Genomic DNA, 21,600 nt, shown 5'->3' with positions numbered 1-21,600 from the left:
TATTTTTTCTAGTATTTTTTCTGCATTTTAAGTTATTTTTTAAAGTTTTTTTCGATTTTTTTAAAAAGTTATTTATTTTTTGTAATTCCTACATTTTATCTTTATTTTCTATTATTTTTTAGAATTTTTTTTCTGCATTTTAAGGTATTTTTTAAAGTGTTTTTCGATTTTTTTTAAAAGTTATTTATTTTTTGTAATTAATAATTATTTAATTTAAATAATTAAGTAGGTGGATAATAAGATAATGTGGTGGGGGGTAAAATTCCAAAAAACATTAAATTGGGGGGGTATAATTCTGAGTTTTAAAATAGGGGGTGTAAAATTTCGAAAAACATTAAATTGAGGGGGCAAAATTCCGAGTTTTAAAATAGGGGAGTAAAATTCCGATTCAGTCAAAATAGGGGGGCAAAATTGCACTTAAGCCTAAATAAAATATAGTGGGACCTATATAATTTTTATCCAATAAGCATATCATTACATTATTTGCCAGTTTAGTGTGTATATAGTGGGCTCCATTGGCACACACAGGACGCCTTGTGTCCGAAACCAAAGCGCAAGTAAAGAAACAAACAAGCTTTCAATATTGGTTTTCCCACTCATCTAATTTCTTTCTCTCTCATTTCACTTTACTCATCAAAAGCCACAGCCTGAGAAATCTCTCTCTCTCTCTCTCTCTCTGTCTCTCTCTCTCTCTCTCTCTCTCTCTCTCTCTCTCTCTCTCTCTGTCTCTCTCTCTCTCTCTCTCTCTCTGTCTCTCTCTCTCTCTCTGTCTCTCTCTCTCTCTCTCTCTCTCTCTCTCTCTCTCAAATCTTTGGGTAGCATCAACCATCCATCTATTCATTGTAAGCATCACTTCTTCTTTTTCTTACTATTATTCTTCTTCATTATATTTCACATTTACATTTACATTTACATGCAATGTTAGAGGATTACAAGAGCTTATACATATTTACCATTGCAATTCTTCTTAGTACTACTTCATCATTTACTTTCACCTAGAAAGATGGAACCTTTACCACTGTTTAAATCTTGAAACTTGAAAGTTTAAACCTTTACCCCTCTTTATTTTTATTTTTCAATCAAATAAGCTTCTTTATTTATTTTTTTTATTTCATTTTTTTTCCTTTCTTTATTCCAGTTGCTTGCTATAGCTGCTAATTATTGATGGATTTTAACACTTCTGATAAGCCAAAGTTTTGTGGTCATGATGATGATGATGTTGATGATGATGTTCCATTGTCACAAAGTTTTCCTCAGATTTTAACCTTGGGAACATGTAGTGGTACTAAATGCGGTGCTTCTGTTGAGAAGAGGGATTCTATGTTTGATAACCCCGATTCCTCCTTGCATGTTTCTGTTAAGAAATCAAAGCTGTCACCACATCATGATCGCGGTGAAGATGAAGATGATCTTTCATTTTCAAAGAAATTAACTGATAAATCGTTTTCATCGCTGAAGAAAGACCTTACACTGTTAGAAGAATTATTTGAGGAATGCAAATGGAAGCAGAAAGTAGAAGAGAAGAGATTACAGTCCATAAAGAGAGATATTCAAGAGTGCTGCAGACTGCAGAGAGCTGAAAAATAAGAAGAAGCAAGTTAGTGTTGTTAGAAGAATTGATGAAGTTTGTGACAAAGTGCAGGAAAAAACTGAAGAATGTGTTAAGGATTTTGTAGTGAATGAAGAGCAGCTCTATTTGATGGAGAACTTGATTGGAGAGCGCAAGATAGAGCTCAAGGCAAAAGAGATAGAACTTAATCAAGTCAAGGGTAACATTTCAAAAGAAATAGAGCTTCGTCAAGTCATTGATAAGGACCGTGAAAGGAAGGAAGAGGAACTCAAAGCTCTTTCCCAAAAAATTGATGAATGTATTTTGGAACTTAAGGCCAAAGAGATAGAGCTTGATGCAATGAACAAATTAATTGGCGAACAAGCAGAAAAATTAGAGGCTAAAAAGGAGAATGGACATGCTGAAATGAAGGAATTGGACTCAATGAAGAAGCAACTTGAGGGTCAGGTTAATAAACTTGAGTCAGAGAAGAAGAATTTTGAAGGACGGATAAAGGATTTAGAATCAAGAGAGAAGCGATTTGAGGGACAAATGAAGGAGTTTCAATTAAAAGAGGAGGAATTTGAAGTCAGAGTGAAGGAAATTAATTCAAAGGTGGAGGAACTCGAAGATCAAGTTAAGGAGCTCGAATCAGAGAAGAAGAAATTTGAAGAACGTCAGAAAGAAATGGTGAATGAGCTCAGGTTAAATGAGAAGCAGTTTGAAAGACAAGCCAAGGATCCTGATTCAAAGCTGACTAAATTGGATGGACAAATGAAGGAGCCTAAGTTGACAGGTAATCAATCTGAAGCATTAAGAAAATATATTGACGGGGAGCAAGAATCCGGTAAATGTTCTTATTCATATAGTTTACTGAAAGAATTTCATTTCAGTTGCTTCTTTTAATGATGTTGATATTTTTAATAACTTGATATACATAATTCTTTAAAATTATTTTTAATCGTATTAATGTTGTACGCTTAGTCGATTTGAAAAGCTTCTTCAGTTTTCATATCACACACACGCACACACTGTCAAGCTGTATTCGAATTTCACCCTTGAACATTTTATGAATCTCTCAAGTGCAAAAAACTCTTGCATTTTTTTTATTCATGGCTAAGGCTTAATTATAATATTATGGTACTGCTAATGAAAGAGTAGAATAGTAATTTAGTTTTAATTTTTCAAGTATATTGCAAATGGTGTAGGTTCAAGTTTTCAACCTCAACATTAAGGGGCATTAATAGTCCTATTAGTGCAACTGTTTCTTGTCCTGTTTATTAATCAATGAACTCAAACACTGTCTCTGGTGTTGTGTCGACATTGATTGTAACAGTTAATAATTAATATAATGCTTTCTTTCGCCACCCATGTATTTCAATCTAGGAGATGTCTTACATTCATGCATAGTATTTTTTATTTTTTTTTTAATTCCTATTGTCACCATCATTTACTCATGCTTCAATAAATACGAGGGAGCTTAAATATCTGCTATCTAAATATGCAGTTGCATCTTACATGGATGATCGATTAAGTCATACCATTGGTGGAACAAGTTTGCAATTGGACACAAGTGAGAAAACTGTTGCAGTTGAGTCACAAGGCAATAACATTCTAGTTAGTCGAGCAAAAGTTGTTTTAGATATAATACAGAAACCCATTAATCCACTGCGCAAGAAGGGAGACAATGCTGTGATTTTTGATGATAGCCGCATCTTTCTGCTTGAACAACTGATGAGAACCTCACCGAATGTTGAGGATAGTGTAAGAGAAGCGCTGACGCTAGCACTTGATTTGAAAGCTTACATAAGGAAGAATAGTGAAGATTCTTTGGCGGTCCTTGGATTTCTACTGCTTTTGTCAATTTATCGATTGCTTACTTCTTTCGATGAAGATGAAATTTTGGAGCTTTTTGCATTGGTTGCTCAGCACAAGATAGATATGGAGATGTTTCAGACCCTGGGTTTTGCAAATTAAGTTTCTGGTAAGTTAGGATGACTATGTTACTTTCCATGCCATTATTTTCACCGTCAGAACTGCTTTGGTCTGTGATCACTATCTCCTTTTATCTTCATGTTTTGATATCTTATATTGTATCATATGATTATAAAATTTGTTAATATCTATTGTTACTTTCCATGCCATTATTATCTACAGTTAGGATGAGGTGGTTATGGCTATTCATGATCAAAGATTCAAAGGTGCTGATTATTAGGCCACTATAGGGTGACAAATTTTACCCATTTTATCATTTATGGGGGTTTTAGTTTTTAGGAATTTGTTATTGCAATTCAAATTATATTGATATGACAGAAAAAGTCAATAATATGATAGTTGCATGAGTCGTGAAATATAAATATGCCATGTTTTCCTTCCTTGCTTTTATGGATCACCACATTTATTCATATCAAAACAAGTAGTACAAACCAAATCACCTATTATTCTAGACATGTCAGTAAAAAACAAAATAACAACTAAGAGAATGTCAGTTGGCATTAGAGTAGTTTTTCTTTTGCTAAAATGGCATTTTTCAATTTGTGGAGCAAAAAAGGGATAAATTAAAGATAATGGCTGAAATGAATCCTTTTAAGAAAATAGGACAACTCTTGTTAAAATCTGTTAAAGTCAGATGATTTTAAATACAGAGATTATGATATTAGTTGTTGGTACGAAATTGAACTGATATGTAATTGGATTAATTTTGTTTCCACCACAGTTCTCACCTTTGTTTAGAGAGAATTGACATCTTGGTGTCAATCTTGGAAAATGAAATAAAGTTCATATTTATATCTCTCTCTATTTATGCATCTCTTCTATTTTCTAAATGGTTTGACAATTTTTGAAATGTTCAGTCCAATCTGCTTAGATTTTTGTTGTTGTTAATTGGTACATATTTTCTGCCTGTTCTGGTCTTGCACCTTGCAGATTTTGTTGAGAATCTTATCAAGAGGAAGCAATTTGTTGTAGCTGTTAGATTCAGTTGTGCATATAGCTTGGCTGACAAGACTAAACAAGTTGATCTCTTGCAAGAACACATCCAAAATGGCAAACTGATTTGTGAGAGCAGATGCAAGAAAACCAACTCCATTGAAATCAAGGTTCTTCTGCTTTTCTTATTGGATTTCTATTCTATCAAACATTCCATTTTCACACTGGTTATGAATAAATTATTACTATGTATTTGAACTCAGGATAAGGCCAGAGATCAAGAAATTGCTAGTTTGGAAACTGTTCAACAATGCATTTTGGATTGCAAACTACAGTCTGAGGTTCTTAAAAAGGAGATTGGATATCGCATTCTTGAGCTACAAGCACATAAAGGAAAGTAGTTTTTGAAGTAGAACAACCTGATGTAAAGAAATGGGGTAACTGAAACGGCTAACTTATACACTACTTCTATTGGGGTACATATTCACGCGGAAATGACCACAATTGACTCTTTCTGTTTCTTGCTCTATGTAAAAGGTCTAATTCAAAAGAATGATAATTCATATGATATAATTAAGTTATGCACGATTCTTCATTCTCAGTTCTAATGTTGTCTGCTATTCTCTTTGGATCACTACTGCGCAAAAATTGAAGTAAAGGACTTCACAAAGAAATGTAGAATTGATCATCTAAAAATAAAAGAATAGAAACAAATACATTGATTGTCTGAGTTTTCCCTTTTACATTATCTGTTTTGTCATAAAAGTTGAAGTTAAAATAAGACTAATTAAATTTTACATGTAAACTCTCTAGTATATATTGTATATTATGCACTTTACATATTGCTCATCTGAAAGATAGCATTAGTTATAATTCCGGATTGAAAATTAATTTGAAGTCTTGAAATGTACAGTCAAAATATAAGACAATGTGGATTACATAGAATTATGTGATAACAAGAATTGATCTTAGTTACTTGTAATGCAAGCTACCCTAAAAAGCATGACTTGTCAAAAAGATGGGCCAGCAATATTTTCTTTGAATCCCCCTGCATACACAGTATAATATGACATATTTACTTTAGAATTGAATTTTACAGCAGTAACTACATAGAATTGAAAAACTCAAACAATTGAAAAGAAAATAAAAAAAAGGATAAATTAGGCTCATATGATCATATCTAATCTTTTAAAGCACATTTGAACAGCGAATTTAACCATAAGTCCATAACATTTTTTTTTTTTTTTGAAGGAAAGTCCATAACATATTTGTTCACTGGAATTGATGAATAAAAAAGGAGGGCCAAAACATCTTCTCATATTCCCTCATCCATAAGTTAACTCCAAAATCGCAAAACATGGGTAGTGATCCAGTTCTGAATTTTTGGTATACTTTATGTGCTTATATAAATACATATTGTAGCCTACTAGAAGTCAAATAACAACAACATTATTTCCATGTCATCTTGGCTATTTCTCATTTCCGTACTAATCTTAGCTATTTACAAAAACCTCATTGCATCCATTGTACATAAAAATAAGGGTTAATTAAGTTTTTAGTCCCTATAAATATTCACAGTTTTGTTTTTAGTCCCTACAAAATAAAATCACACTTTTTAGTCCCTGTGACATTTTCCTTAAGCATTTTAGGGACTAAAAATGTTGATGGAAAATTTTATAGGGACTAAAAACGCTGATGGAAAATTTTATAGGGACTAAAAATGTTGATGGAAAATTTTATAGGGACTAAAAAGTGTGATTTTATTTTGTAGGGACTAAAAACAAAATTCTGAATATTTATAGGGACTATTTACTTAATTAACCCTAAAAATAATAATTCATATTCTACTATTTGAAACTGATATTAATAAAGGCCAATTTTGTAAATAAAGGCCAATTTTGTAAATAGCTAAGATTAGTAAAATAGCTAAGATTAGTACGGAAATGAGAAATAGCCAAGATGACATGCAATGAGGTTCGATCCTAGAACCTCATGCCTACTACTCAAATCCGTCACCACTAGACCAATTCTATTGAATTAGAAAATTGACATTTTGTTCAAAAATAAGTGGAAGTTTTTTTTTTTTTTTTGAGGGAAAAAATAAGTGGAAGTTGACTTGTTAACTTTACACATTAGCATTATATATAGAGAAGAGATAAAGAAAGAGAGGATATATAATATAATCTTATATATAAATTAATCACATTGATTTTCTATAACTCTCAAATAAGTCCCTAAAATATATGTAAAATTTAATAGTGTTTGGAACTTTTTTAAAATATTTACAAGGTAAAAAACCTATTTGAAAGTACCATTCAAAATCAAGGATTAATTTGATAATTTATTCTGATGGCACCACGAGTGTAACTCACTGGTAGTCACTCCTCACATCATATTTGAAAAGTGACGGAAAAATCTCTCGTCTAGTTTCACTCTCCATCTTGTATGGACGTGGTAAAAAGTAAATTTATTTTTCTTCCATTCCATGGAGAAAGAATGAAGCATAAAGTAAAAAATAACTGGTTGCGTAATCAAAGTAGGGTAGAGTGTATTTGGTTTCACTTTTAAAAACTTTTTTTTTTTAATGTCAAAAACAATTTTAATTCTATAAAATTGATTTAGGACAAAAATGATCCAATGTTGATATTTTATATTATAAAAGACTAAATCAAGAAAAGAAAAAATAAGCATTATATATAGAGAAGAGATAAAGAAAGAGAGGATATATAATATAATCTTATATATAAATTAATCACATTGATTTTCTATAACTCTCAAATAAGTCCCTAAAATATATGTAAAATTTAATAGTGTTTGGAACTTTTTTAAAATATTTACAAGGTAAAAAACCTATTTGAAAGTACCATACAAAATCAAGGATTAATTTGATAATTTATTCTGATGGCACCACGAGTGTAACTCACTGGTAGTCACTCCTCACATCATATTTGAAAAGTGAAGGAAAAATCTCTCGTCTAGTTTCACTCTCCATCTTGTATGGACGTGGTAAAAAGTAAATTTATTTTTCTTCCATTCCATGGAGAAAGAATGAAGCATAAAGTAAAAAATAACTGGTTGCGTAATCAAAGTAGGGTAGAGCGTATTTGGTTTCACTTTTAAAAACTTTTTTTTTTAATGTCAAAAACAATTTTAATTCTATAAAATTGATTTAGGACAAAAATGATCCAATGTTGATATTTTATATTATAAAAGACTAAATCAAGAAAAGAAAAAACATAAAAAACAAAAGTGTTATATGATTATAATATACTCCCTCCGTCCCGAATTAACTGACATATTTGTTCATTTCACACATATTAAGAAAAATGTATAAATAAAGAGGAAAGTGGAATATATTGAATTGAGAATGATGAAAGTAGTATTAATTAGAGTTATATTGTATTGGAAATGATGAAAGTTGTATTGAAAATTGAAATGACTCAGTTATTATGGGACATTTTTTTTAGTAAATGACTCAGTTAATTCGAGATGGAGGAAATAATTGATAAAATTGGAAAAATAAAAAGATTAATAGCGAAAGTGTTGTTTAAAATTAAGTTAAAAAATGAAATTTTGTAATTTGCCCAATAAATAAAAACATTAGAAATAAATCTCAAAGTGTGTCCATAAAAACAGGTGTTTTGAAGCATTCGTAAAAAAACTAAATATACTAAAATTTTTAATTTTTTTTTTGAAGGATCTAATTTTTTTTTAGTCAATACTTAAAAATGAAAATAAAATAAAATTAATCACTGCAAAATTTACTTGTTTTTATTTTATAAAAACCAACGGCACTAATTAGCGTGTAACAACCAACACACGTTGGCTCAGTTGGTAAGGAACGAGTCACTTCCCCTCAGAAGGTTGTGTGTTCGATTCCCGCTGCCGATGTAAGGACGGTGTTGATGGATGATCTGTAAGTACCTCTATAAGTGCTCTTTGAACTCGGAGGTCTGCCCTGACCCTGATGGTAACCGGAGCCGAATCCACCTAAACTTTTTGTAAAAAAAAATTAGCGTGTAAGAGTAATGTTTTTCGAAAGGCAAGTGGAGTGAAGTGGAGTAAATACTTTGTTACATGTCACATCAGAAATCATCTCATCTTTTCCATCATTAGTATAGTATAGGTTATAGGCTAATAATTGCTCAAAAAAAGGTTATAGGCTAATTAGTATATGCTATTTTAGCGTAGAGACAGTTGATATTGATAGACTTACCTTAGGACTTGGGATCTAGTCTAGGAATTCTGAAACGGGTGGGGCTTCAGTGATTTTGGCTTTGGTGGCTTTTGGTGCCTTTGTCTCTATCTCTCTCCTAACCAATAATTCTCTCTCATTAAAATAATTTATTTTAATCATTCAATTATCACTCTCTTTCCTCTAAAATACACTAAAGTTACCAAAGTCACCCAACACAAAGTCACTGAAGCCCCACCCTTCTGAAACATGAGGCGTGGCTTAGTTTCTTTTTGGGTTTTGCTAACCAATGCCCTTAGGGCAATGGTTAAGGAATCAAAAAAGGAAATAATTGTGAAATTTCATGTAGAAAAAGTTGCTTTTTACTATTTCAATAAGTTGAATGCACAATTTTCAAGATAAAATTACTACTTTAAGTTTTGTTATCAAGTGCCCTTAGGGCACTTGTTAGCATTTAAAACATTGGAGTAATATTTTCATTTTGTTGTTATTTTTCAAAAAGCCTAAAAGTCTAAAACTCATTATTTATTTTTAAAAGAAAAATCAATTCATTTTCTCTCATCTGATATTTGTGGGATCTTTTTCTTTTGTTGCTTTAACCGATCATGAAAGGTTGATTGATGATGTAAAATTTAAGATATGATACGCTTAAAATACGTTAACAAAATTTTTATTCAAAAATTTATATGGATGTAAAATGCTTGAATAAAATAAACATTGATTACTCTTCATTGTTATGTTATTATAAAACTGACAAATATTATTTTTTAAATAATACATGTGATCCAAATAGAAAAATGTAAAGTTTTCTTTTAAATCATGTAATATTTTCATATGCTACTAATGCTGGAATATCAGCATAAACATCATTAAACAAACTAAACACAAATTCCGTGTAATGTTGATTAATTGAATTCTATCTCTCGTTACATTCACCCATAAGAAGTATAATTTTAGTAGTTCATCGAGAATAAATTCTCTAATGCATAAAATTGAATTATATACATCTCCACTGAATTTTCACAAAATTGTTTCGCTTTTTTACCCTTAATTTTTATAGAATACGTATATGTAAAGTATCAAAAGGAGTAGACTACAATTTTTATTGATTCAAAAATCTTATAAATAAAATCAAAGGGAGTACACTACAATTTTTATTGATTCAAATGTCTTATAAATGAAATCAAAGTGAGTACAATAGATTGGTAATACCCTTAAAAAGTGTTTCGTAAAGTAACAACAACCAAATCTTAACTTTATTCAAAAAAACAACTAAATCTTAACTTAATTGGGTTGGTTTAATGACGTTGATTTGAGACTTTAGAATATGTTCATCTCAAAAGTCTTAGATTCGAGCCAATATTGATGAGCTAATTAGATTTCTTTTAAAAAAAAAGTCATACTCTACTGAATAAAGTCGGTTCCACTAAACATAAAAAGTGTTACATGTTAAAAAAAAAACTTTCATAAAAAAATAAAAATGCGATTTAATTTAGAATGTAATAAGCAGACATGGCAACGGGGCGGGGCGGGGCGGGGGCGGGTTTTGACACACCCGTCCCCGACCCCGTTTCACACTACCCAGCCCCGCCCCCAGACCCGGCGGGGATAGAATCTTTACCCCCAGACCTGCCCCCAACGGGGACGGGTGTCCCAGACTCGCACCCACCCCCACCCGTGAAAAGTGTAAAAAAAAAAAATAGAAAGTGAAAACAGAAACAAGATTGAATGGGGTAAAATCAGAAAGTGTATGCACTGCACATTCACACATCTGAAGAGAGAATTCATTCCAGGAAAAAGTAAGACGTGAAGGGGATAACATTGTGGAAGTAATTCTTATGAAGATGAAATAAAACTGTGCTTTTAGCATATCTGATAATATGTTAAGAGAGCATGAGATCCGAAAGCTACGGCTTAGTAAATCCCCGTCCTGAAGTATTTTATTCTACAAAAAGTTGAAATGATATTCTGCAATAGCTATCTAACAAATTAAAGGTGGAACACAATTTCACAAATATTACCTTTTCAATTGAATTTATAAGTGCTCTCAAATCATAGTTCAATTGAATTTGGGAAGAGAGAGAGAAGAACGAATGTTGGGAAATGGAAATAGGTTTAGTGAAGTGAAGAGAAAAGGAACGGCGGCTGAAGTAAAGTGAAGAGCAAAATGAAATGAAATTAGGTTTCAGGCTCTTTATATACCCCCTTCTAATTTAAGGAAAATAAGGGTAATAAGGTAAATTCTCATGCACGGGTGCGGGGCGGGGGCGGGGCGGGTGTGACTATCCCCCGTCCCCGTCCCCGCCCCCGCATTTAGCCTACGGGTTTTCCCCGGACCCGGACCCGGACCCAGTTAATTCGGCTTTTCCCCGTTAAAATTCGGGTGCGGGGGTGGGGGACCCGGCGGGTCCGGGTTCTTTTGCCATGTCTAGTAATAAGAAGAGTTAAATAGATTTCGTATAAAAATAAGAGTCTCTTTTGCATTAAAAGTATACCAACCCTTATTTCATCGCTGTTACTGTTAGAAGTAAACTCTATTTCTGTGTTGCTTAGTTTTGTGTTGTTTTTCTCATTACATTTTGCCTTTGTTGTGTGTTTCTTGGGTTACTTTTTTTTCTCTGTTTCTTCGAGTTACGGTTTGGTGTTTTCAGGCGAGTTTGTTCAAACTTCAATGTTTCGGGATAGCTTGTGTAGTGTGTGTGTTTAAAATTCATTGTACTTCTTGGACCTTCTCATAAGCTTTGATCAATTCTACTTGTTTGTTGATTTAAAAACCAAAAAAAAAAATAAAAAATATATATATATATATATATATATATATATATATATATATATATATATATATATATATATAACAGAATTAACTTCCTAATCTTGGCTTGAGTTTTTTTTTTTTGTGCAGCTTTCTTTGGATTTTACTGGAGAGATGATGGCACCAAAATACGAAGGACGTGATGTGGCTGTAGGAATAGATCTTGGAACAACGTATTCATGTGTTGCTGTGTGGCAAGATGAACAAAATAGAGTTGAGATTATTCACAATGATCAAGGCAACAAAACAACACCTTCTTTTGTTGCTTTTACTCATCATGAAAGGTTGATCGGTGATGCTGCTAAGAATCAAACGGCCACCAACCCTCAAAACACCGTCTTTGGTACATATCTAATCCTTTTTGTTTCTTTGGTTTTGAACCCTGTAAATTTCTATTTGGCTCAATTGCATTTTTGGTCCACCAACTTTCAAAATAGCACTTTTGGCCTCAATTTTACCCCTTTTGCAAAAGTGATATCCCCTTGATTTGATTAGGTCAACACATTTATAGTCTGACTCAGATGTCATGTGACATTGTCATGTCATGTCACGTGTCTATTTTATATTTTGGCTAAATTGCACTTTTGACACCAACTTATACGATTTGGCAATTTTGGCCACCAACACCGGCGTTGATCTGGACAAAATCAACGGGGCATCACTTTTGCATAAAAGTTGGGGATAAACAGTATTATTTTAGTTAGGGGGCTAAAATCGCCAGTTTGTAAAAGTTTGAATCAAAAGTGCAATTTAGCCTTTCTATTTCTATTAGCCACTACTTCATGTATTTAATGTTATTATTGCATTAAAGTTTCCTTTAGCTTTGAACTTTCTCATATAGAGAAGTTAATTCTTGTGCTGATAAATTATAGTTGATTTTGGGGTTAATTCCAGATGTTATACTTGGTTGGATAGTATTCAATGACTTCATTAGGTCTGACTTTTTTCGGTTTAGATTTATGTTCTCTTTATTTACATAGGTTTGGTTTATGTTCCACAAACTTTGTTATTTTTATTTTATTTTTAATATATTTTAGCATGTGGTTTGTTTGTTTGAGTTAGTGGTGTCGATGCCAACCTAGTTGAGATGACTTTCCCATTTGGTCACCTCATGTCTTTTCTTTGCTTCAAAAAAATGTTATTATTGTTTCATTGCATTGATATATTAGTTGGACAATTAAATGATTATGTATTTTTTTTTTCAGATGCTAAGAGGTTAATTGGTAGGAAGTTTAATGATTATGTTGTTCAAAGTGATATGAAGTTGTGGCCATTCAAGGTCATTTTCGGAGTGAATGAGAAACCCATGATTTCTGTTGAATACAAGAGACAGGAGAAGCACCTATGTGCCGAAGAAATCTCATCTATGATTCTAACAAAGATGCGCGAGATTGCAGAGACATTTTTGCAATTACCTGTCAAGAATGCAGTTGTTACTGTGCCGACTTATTTCAATGATTATCAGCGGAAAGCCACCATAAATGCTGGTGTCATTGCTGGTCTTAATGTTATGAAGATAATCAATGAACCCACTGCTGCAGCTATTGCATATGTGTTGGCAAAATAGGACTTATGCATGTGATGCATGTGTGAACATGCATGTGTGAACACATAAAAAGGGATAACACACTTTTGTGGAATTGGAATAGCACATGTGAAGCCTTGCATTTATGACTTTGAAGAAAAGAAAAGTGAAACATGGAGGTTTCACATTCAACTTGCAACAACATTTGAATATGGATTTTTCAAGTTCACATTGTCTTATTTGTCCTATAAATAGATGCAGTGAGTGAATTACATCAATAGAGAGTTAGAGAAAAACTCAGTGTGAGAATTTTAGAGAAAATTCTTGGGTGTAATTGGGTTGTGGGTAGTGAGAGTTTGTGAGTGTTTGTAAACATATATATTTCCCTTTTTATTAAAGAGATCTGCAGCAGTCTGGAGAGTAGGCATTATTGGCCGAACTTCGTTAACAATCTTGTGTGTTGTTATTCCGCATTCATTTCACTTCCACTTAATCTGACCATGGGGAAATTGTGTGTAGTTTCCTAACAACTGGTATCAGAGCGCCTAGCTCGGTATCTCTGTTATTTTTGGCAAAAGTACTATTTATGAATAGTGATTCACGTGAATAGTAATTTTCGTGAATAGTGAAAATTTGGTCAGTGTTACCAATTTGTTCACGGAGGTGTTCTAAAGCACAGTGGTTCACAAAAAAAAATTGTCAAAGAAGATCCAGAGGAGGTTAGATTCAAGTGGGAGTCATGGCTGCAGACGAAGGAAAGGTGAAAATTGAAAAGTTCGATGGTGCGGACTTTAGCTTTTGGAAGATGCAGATTGAAGATTATTTGTATCAGAAAAAGCTACATCAATCTCTCACAGAAAAGAAACCAGAATCGATGAAGGATGATGAGTGGAACCTTCTCGATAGACAAGCACTTGGTGTTGTGCGATTGTCGTTATCTCGAAGTGTTGCTTTTAAGATAGCAAAAGAGAAAACCACCGCTGGTCTTATGAAGGCTCTGTCTAGCATGTACGAAAAGCCTTCAACATCAAATAAAGTCCATTTGATGAGGCGGTTGTTTACGCTTCGGATGACAGAAGGCGCATCAGTGGCGCAACATATCAATAAACTTAATATTGTCACAACCCAATTAAGTTCAGTTGGTATCGAATTTGACGATGAGGTACGAGCAGTGATACTTTTATCTTCCCTACCAGATAGTTGGAGCGCTACTGTCACAGTTGTGAGTAGCTCCTCGGGAAGCAAAAAGATGAAATTTGATGATGTTCATGATCTGGTTCTCAGTGAAGAGATCTGACGGAGAGAGTTGGGTGAATCGTCATCCTCTTCAGTATTGCATACAAAGTCAAGAGGAAGAAATTCAACTAGAGGAAATGGACGTGGTAAATCAAAGGCCAGACGATCCAAATCCAGAAATCATCGTAGTTCTCAGAACTTGAAATCTATCGAGTGTTGGAATTGTGGAAAGACGGGACACTTCAAAAATCAGTGTAGGCTCCCAGCAAAGAATCAAGAGGTGAAAGATGAGGCAAATGTTGCTTCCACCTCAGGAGGAGGTGACGCGTTGATATGTTCTTTGGAGAGCAAGGAAGAGTCTTGGGTGTTAGACTCTGGAGCGCTTTTCATGCTACTTCCCATAAAGAATTCTTCAAGAATTATGTCCCTGGTAACCTTGGTAAAGTTTACCTTGGAAACGAACATTGTAAGATTGTGGGCAAAGGTGAAGTTAAGATTAAGTTGAATGGGTCTGTATGGGAATTGAAAAATGTCAGACATATTCCCGACCTCACAAAAAACTTAATCTCCGTAGGCCAGTTGCCTGACGAAGGCTACACAACAGTCTTCCACGGTGATGATTGGAAGATTTCAAAAGGTGCAATGATGATAGCTCGCGGTAAAAAGAGTGGTACTCTTTACAAGACAGTTGGAGCATGCCATTTGATTGCAGTTGCAACAAATGAAAATCCTAATCTATGGCACAAGATATTAGGCCATATGAGTGAAAAGGGGATTAAGGTTATGCACTCAAAAGGAAAACTACCAAGTCTTCGGTCAATAGAAATTGACATATGTGAAGACTGTATACTTGGAAAGCAGAAGAGAGTCAGCTTTCAGACAAGTGGAAGAACCCCAAAGAAGGAGAAACTTGAGCTTGTTCACTCTGATGTTTGGGGTCCAACAACTGTCTCATCCATTGGTGGGAAACATTACTTCATGACTTTTATTGATGATCACTCTAGGAAGGTATGGGTATACTTTCTGAAGCATAAGTCTGAAGTATTTGAAGCTTTCAAGAGATGGAAAGCCATGGTGGAAAATGAGACAAGTTTGAAGATCAAAAAGCTCAGAACCGACAATGGTGGTGAATATGAAGACACCAAGTTCAAGAAGTTTTGCTACGAGCACGGGATCAGAATGGAAAGAACTGTGCTAGGTACTCCCCAACACAATGGTGTAGCTGAGCGTATGAATAGAACATTGACTGAGAGAGCCAGAAGCTTGCGTGTGCAGTCAGGCTTACCAAAGAACTTCTGGGCAGAAGCAGTCAACACATCAACTTACTTAATCAACCGAGGTCCATCGGTGCCATTGGAGCATAAAATACCAGAAGAGGTATGGAGTGGAAAAAAGGTAAAACTCTCACATCTTAGAGTTTTCGGCTGTGTAGCATATGTGCATATTAGTGATCAAGGTAGAAATAAACTTGATCCCAAATCTAAGAAGTGCACTTTCATCGGTTATGGTGAAGATGAGTTTGGCTACCACCTCTGGGATGATGAAAACAAAAAGATGGTTCGCAGTAGAGATGTGATCTTCAATTAAAGAGTGATGTACAGAGACAAGCATAACACTGAAGGTGAGAAAAACACAAGAAGGGGGGTTGAATTGTGTTTTGAAAAATTCTTCGTTCCTCTAAACAACTGAATACACTGATCAGAAGCTAAGTGAGACAGCTTCTGAAGTGATGATCAGAATCTAAATGCAGCGGAATAAAACAGAGAGAGAGAAGAAGAACGACACAAAGCAATTATACTGGTTCCTTCCACAAACCGAAAGTAGTCCAGTCCCCCTTGCACTTCCAAGGAGATTTCACTATGAGTAATATCTGATTACAAATGCTCAAGCACACAAGCAAGAGACTTCCAATGCTCAAGCACACAAGCAAGAGACTTCCTTTGCTCAAGAACACAATCAAGAGACTTCCTGCTCAAGCACTACTGCAAGAGACTTCCTAACTAAACAAAATTACACAGAAAATTGTTTAAGGTTGAACACTTGATATACAATCAGAGGTGCTCACAATACAAATCAGATACAGACTCAATGGACTTAAGAATTTCTAAGATATGACTTTGAGACACAGAAATTCTAAGTGAATGCAGAACAATTTCAGCAGAGGTTTGGTACTTGTGAAAATCTTGTGAGTCTTTCGTTCAGCGTTCTTGCATTACCAATTCTCTAGGTCTTCACTCCTTTATATAGAGGTGTGAAAGAGACGTTGTGAAATTGCCAGCACACCAAAGAGTCGTTGTTGAAGCTTGATCTTTCACCAATGATCTTTTGCCTGATTTGGTTGTTGTCCTATGAAGAACAAATTTGAAAACCATTCCTTATCCAAAGGAACATATATGCAGGCGAGACCGTATTCTGGAGCTGTTTTCTTGTCTTGAAGCGCAGACACAAAACAGAGTAGTGGAGAACGTGGTTGTACAATTCGTACAAAGTACAATGTCAACGCTTTCGTTCAAAATGCAAGCACACGCCTTCAAACACCTTTGAAATGACCGTTGCAAACTCCACTAATCCTTTGTTTGTGTTTTCGAATCCAATTGACAGCTTTTGCGTTGATAATTCTTCAAATCTTGATTCTTTGCAAATCCAGTTGATATTCAGCTTCTGGTGAAATGGCTTCTGATGAGGCAGCTTCTGATGATGCGGCTTCTGATGATGCAGCTTCTGATGATGCAGCTTCTGATGAGATGACTTCTGCAGCTTCTGATGATGCAGCTTCTGATGATGTGGCTTCTGGACCTCTTGTCTTCAGGAGCACTATTCTTCAGGAGCAGCTTACTTCAGGAGCGCTATTTCTTCAGGAGCAAGTTGCCTTCAGGAGCGTCCAAGCTTCAAATTTTTGTTGTTTCCATAGCCCTTTATTTGCTCATTCAGAACCAATGATGATGTAACTTTATAATTATGGTCCTGTACACTTGAACAAAAATTAGCTAGTCCAATTTACAATTTTTAATACCATGTTATCATCAAAACTCTTTAAGGTTCATTGTCAAACACATTTTGTTCCAACAATCTCCCCCTTTTTGATGATGACAAACAAAAGTATTTAAAATTGATCAATTGTTGTTAATCTAATTAACAAGTTGACTTTGGGGTTCTGAGGTTTGTAAGCTCAGAATCTGAGGTTTGTAAGCTCAAACTCCCCCTGAGTCTGATAGTCTTTAAGGTGAGGTTTGTAAGCTCCCCCTAAGTTCTATCCAGGTTAATTAAATTCATTTTTCGCGCAATAATATTATCAGAGCTTAAAAGCAAAATTGAATCATTGAAAGAATTAACTTATAGATAAGAAGAATGGTTTAATTAACTTTACTTGAATTTTGATACTCCTTCGTTCGTTCATAGCTTATACCAATAAGGTAAAAAAAAAATGATAGAAGGTTTTCAAAAATTTCAAATGCCATTAATGGGGCTCAGAGCCATTAAATACTTGTCACATATACTCCCCCTTTTGTCATTATCAAAAAAATTGAAATTAAATTTAAGCACAAAAGACAAAAAGATATGAGAAAAACTCAAACGTGAGAGAGTATACTAAGCAATGAACTAAATAAATCAGAGCAAAAAAAAAAATCATGTATATTCAATTGTCAGAAGCAGCTAAACAGTCAGAATCAGTAAGCATTCAGTAGCAAAAAAAAGACAAGATGATTTCAGAAGCAAGGACTAAGAAAATAAAACAAACAACAAAACAAAAAGTAAAACACAAGGGTGTGCAACTAAGGGTTGGTTTGTTGTTGTTTCTTCATTTCTTCCATTTCTTCAGTCTTCTTCTTCAACAGTTCTTCAAGTTGTTGTTGCCTCTGAAGAAGAGCTTGTTCCCTTTCCTTAGCTTCTTGCTGCTGCTGTGCCATCTGTTTCTTCAGAAGCTTACACAACCTTGCTTCTCTGGTCAAGTAATCCGTTTCAAAGAAGAAAGGCTGGTTTGCCAGGAGCAGTGTAGAACTTCTTACTCTGAGACTCTGATTCAGATGCTCCATTACCCTTCTGACTGATGCTTGCTTGACTCTGATGCATTTAGCCTTGATTTCTTCAATAAGCCCAGCTGCCCGGTTCTGAAGAGATGCCCAGGAGTCTTCATATGCACCTGTGAGATCAATTGTCCTTCTTTGATCCACCAGATTATGCATCTGACTCAAGATTGTGAGAAGCTCAGAATTAATATATCCAGATTCCAGGATGTTTGTGGGTGGATGATCAAGGGTTTCAAGATCAGAATCACTGATTTCTAAATCTTGAATAGGATTAGGAACTGGAATGGTAAGGTGTGTTTGTGTGTTTGAAGATGAAGGCTGGTCAGAATCAATGTGTGTGGTGGAGGTTGAGGCTTGAACATTGACTAGAGAGATGTCAACATCCATGGGAGTTGGTTCTGGAGAGTGTTCAGGTAAAGGTTGAAACTCAGTTTCAATTGGTGGTTGTTGAGGTGAAGATGATGTTTGAGTGTTGAGTTGGGGGTCAATAGTAGCTATTGGTGATTGAGGGGGTGTTGTGGGTTTATGTGGTTCAGGTGTTTGTTGATGGGGGTTTTCTGAAACAACATTTTCAGAAGCAACTGCTTCTGGAGTTGTTTCAGAGGCCTTTTCTGAAGTTTTGTCTTTGAGTAAGTCACCTGAATAGTGCAGAATGAGATTATCTTAGACAGAAGTGTCTTCTATTGGTTCAGGTGCTGATGGTGAAGAGGGTGAAATGGGGATAGAGGTGACTGGAATCTGGATTACCTGATCTGCAGGGCCAGCTTCAGAAGAGATCTTCTGTGGACCAGCAGATTGAGGAACTGCTTCTGAAGTTCCCTCTTCTGGAGCATTTTCAAAAATGAGCATCATATCGTCTTCTTCATTGTCTTCAGTAGGTTTACCAGCAATGGCTCTTACTTCAGCCAGTTTATCTTTGTAGAACCTATCACAGTCCTCCAATCCCAAAGCCTTGAGCTTTTCATCTCTTTGATGAATGTATTGAGCTTTTTGATCCTTTCTTTCTGATATAAGATCAGCAGCACGTTCATCTGCCATCCTTTTCCTTATTCGAGTCATCTCAACCATAGGACTCACAAGTTGAAGGGGAGCCTTCTTCTTCTTCAGCTTGGGATCAGCCTCCTCTTTCTCTATTTCTTCAAGAGCTTCATCCAGCTGCTCTTGAGTGATTACCAAGTCTGCCTTACCTTTTCTCCTCTTCTGTGGAATAGAAGCAGCACCAACCTTCTGCATCTTTCCTTTTTCCTTGATAGAAACAGGTTTAGCAGCTTCTGACTCAGTACTAGTTCTGGCCTTCTTTCCTTTAGTAGGAGCAGCTTCTGATTCAGAACTAGTTCTGGTCCTCTTCCCTTTAGGTGCATCAGAAGCAGCAGCTTCTGACACAGCAATTGCCTTGGCCTTCTTGCCTTTCCCTTTAGCGTGAGCAGCTTCCTCCAAGACGTACTCAGCTACTGATTGAACTAGGAAATCAGAGTCACTTTCCTTAAAGATGTGAGGAAAGTCCCTGATTATCTCAGTTTCAGCAGTTGTCATCTCTAACCATTTTTCATCTTTAGGGGCTTCTTTGATGAACTTCATAGAGCATAAGCTCCTGCTACTGATAGTCCTTTCAGCAGTAGAGACTTCGAAACAACTATCAGAAGCACTCCTTGTCCTTTTTAAGAACTCCAGCACCCTTCCTTGATGAAAGATTTCAGACAGCAATCTTCCATAGGGTACTTGTTTTCTTCCTCTTGTAATGCTTTCGTTTATGGCCCAGCAGAGATGATCCATTACATATCTTGGGAAGTTTATCTTTTCCAAAATAGCCATGAAGTAGATTGCTAGCTTCTGTTGATTGTTGGGTTGGTCAGATCCTCCTGCTCTTTGAAAGAAGCAATCATTACTGAATTTCACCAACATCCTGTTGTGAATCTCCATTTCAGAAGGCTTTGCATCTTTCTTCCCACCCAAAAGAGTGTTGAAGTAACCTTGAAGCAGGACATCTTCCTTCCTGACTATTTCTTGGAATCTTCCCTCTGCATGCCTTTTACAAGCTTTAGCTATAACTTCTTCAGTGATGGTTATAGGAATGCCCATCACTTCAGACCTTATTTCTAAGCTGTCAAAAGATGTAGGATTCATATCCATGACCATTTTCCCTTTCTTTGACCCAGCTTGTTTGCTTACGACTTTTGCAGGCTTTTCATTGTACACTTCAGCTTTTAACCAAAAGTCCTTGACCAAGTTCACATATGTTGGCCCATTTAGCATCCTGAAATACTCAGACAGCTCCTGTGTCTCTATCAATCCTTCCATGTTTACTTCGTACTTCTTGAGTGAAGTAAAATCCACCGGTGACTCTATTTGAACTATTAAGGATTCCCATGGAATATCCATAGTCTTTTCTTTGTAGATGGACCCAGATTCTGATACGCTTAGCTTGTTTGATGTAGATTCTGAAACTTTTGAGCTTGATGATGCCATTTGATGATTGACGAAGATTTGAAGAAGATGAAGATTTTAGGGTTCTAAGGTTGAGAGAATGCGCTTACTTCGCAAGAGGTTTGAGAGCAAATGTGTTTGTTGTGAGTGAGTAGTGTGTGAATTGACAAAGTGTTAAAAGTAAAACGATTGCAATTCAAAAGAGACAAACAAACATAACATTAATGACAAAATTGGGGGCGCGTGAAAAGTACTTTCAAAGCTTTTAAATCATCATTGCCCTTTTAGTTATACACCAACACATACAGGCCACGTAAGAAGTTCACAGAGTAACTACCAAGTTAGTGGGCCAGAAGTTACTTTTTAAAAGGTAACTTCCAACATTTCCACTAATTCAACTATTCAGAAGCAACAAATCCAGCTTCTGGACTTCAGATGCTGACGTCATCATCAGAAGCAAGTTTTCCTCAGAACCTCAATAAAGAGCTTCTGATGGACTACCGCTTCTGAACTAACTTCAGAACCTAAAATCCTATTCAGGAGCAAGCAAGCATTTAATCAGATACAAAGTGCATGTTCAAATTTTTCTTTATAAAATCAAATCTTTCAACAGTTAAAGGCTTAGTAAATATATCAGCCCATTGATTTTCAGTATCAATGAATTGTATATCTAAAATTCCTTTTTGAACATAATCTCTGATAAAATGATGTTTGATTTCAATGTGCTTCGCTCTTGAATGCAAAATTGGATTTTTAGACAAACAAATAGCAGCAGTATTATCACAATAAATGGGAATACTGTTAGCAGTTATCTGATAATCTTCCAACTGATGTTTCATCCAAAGTAGTTGTGTACAACAACTTGCAGCTGAAATGTATTCTGCTTCTGCTGTAGACATAACA

At 35.0% G+C, this 21,600-nt stretch overlaps 1 protein-coding gene and 1 pseudogene across 2 annotated transcripts; both read left to right on the top strand.

Annotated features, from left to right (window-relative positions):
* The first annotated feature begins 925 nt into the window (after positions 1-925).
* LOC146950283 (uncharacterized) lies at positions 926-5,078 on the top strand (annotated as a pseudogene). Its single transcript, XR_015027480.1, has 4 exons — positions 926-2,345; positions 3,057-3,533; positions 4,475-4,647; positions 4,741-5,078. The product of XR_015027480.1 is annotated as an uncharacterized LOC146950283 (transcript).
* Positions 5,079-11,578: 6,500 nt separating this feature from the next.
* LOC146950282 (heat shock 70 kDa protein 1-like) lies at positions 11,579-13,460 on the top strand. The gene is made up of 2 exons (XM_085746227.1): positions 11,579-11,827; positions 12,690-13,460. The coding sequence occupies exons 1-2, from the start codon at positions 11,599-11,601 to the stop codon at positions 13,049-13,051; spliced, it is 591 nt and encodes a 196-aa protein (XP_085602353.1). The 5' UTR covers positions 11,579-11,598; the 3' UTR covers positions 13,052-13,460.
* The last annotated feature ends 8,140 nt before the right edge of the window (positions 13,461-21,600 follow it).

This window comes from Medicago sativa, chromosome 2, assembly GCF_051527215.1.
Source record: "Medicago sativa cultivar Bolivia chromosome 2, Bolivia_mono, whole genome shotgun sequence".
In the NCBI taxonomy this organism is placed as follows: domain Eukaryota; kingdom Viridiplantae; phylum Streptophyta; class Magnoliopsida; order Fabales; family Fabaceae; genus Medicago; species Medicago sativa.
This window is presented reverse-complemented; position numbering and strand designations above follow the sequence as displayed.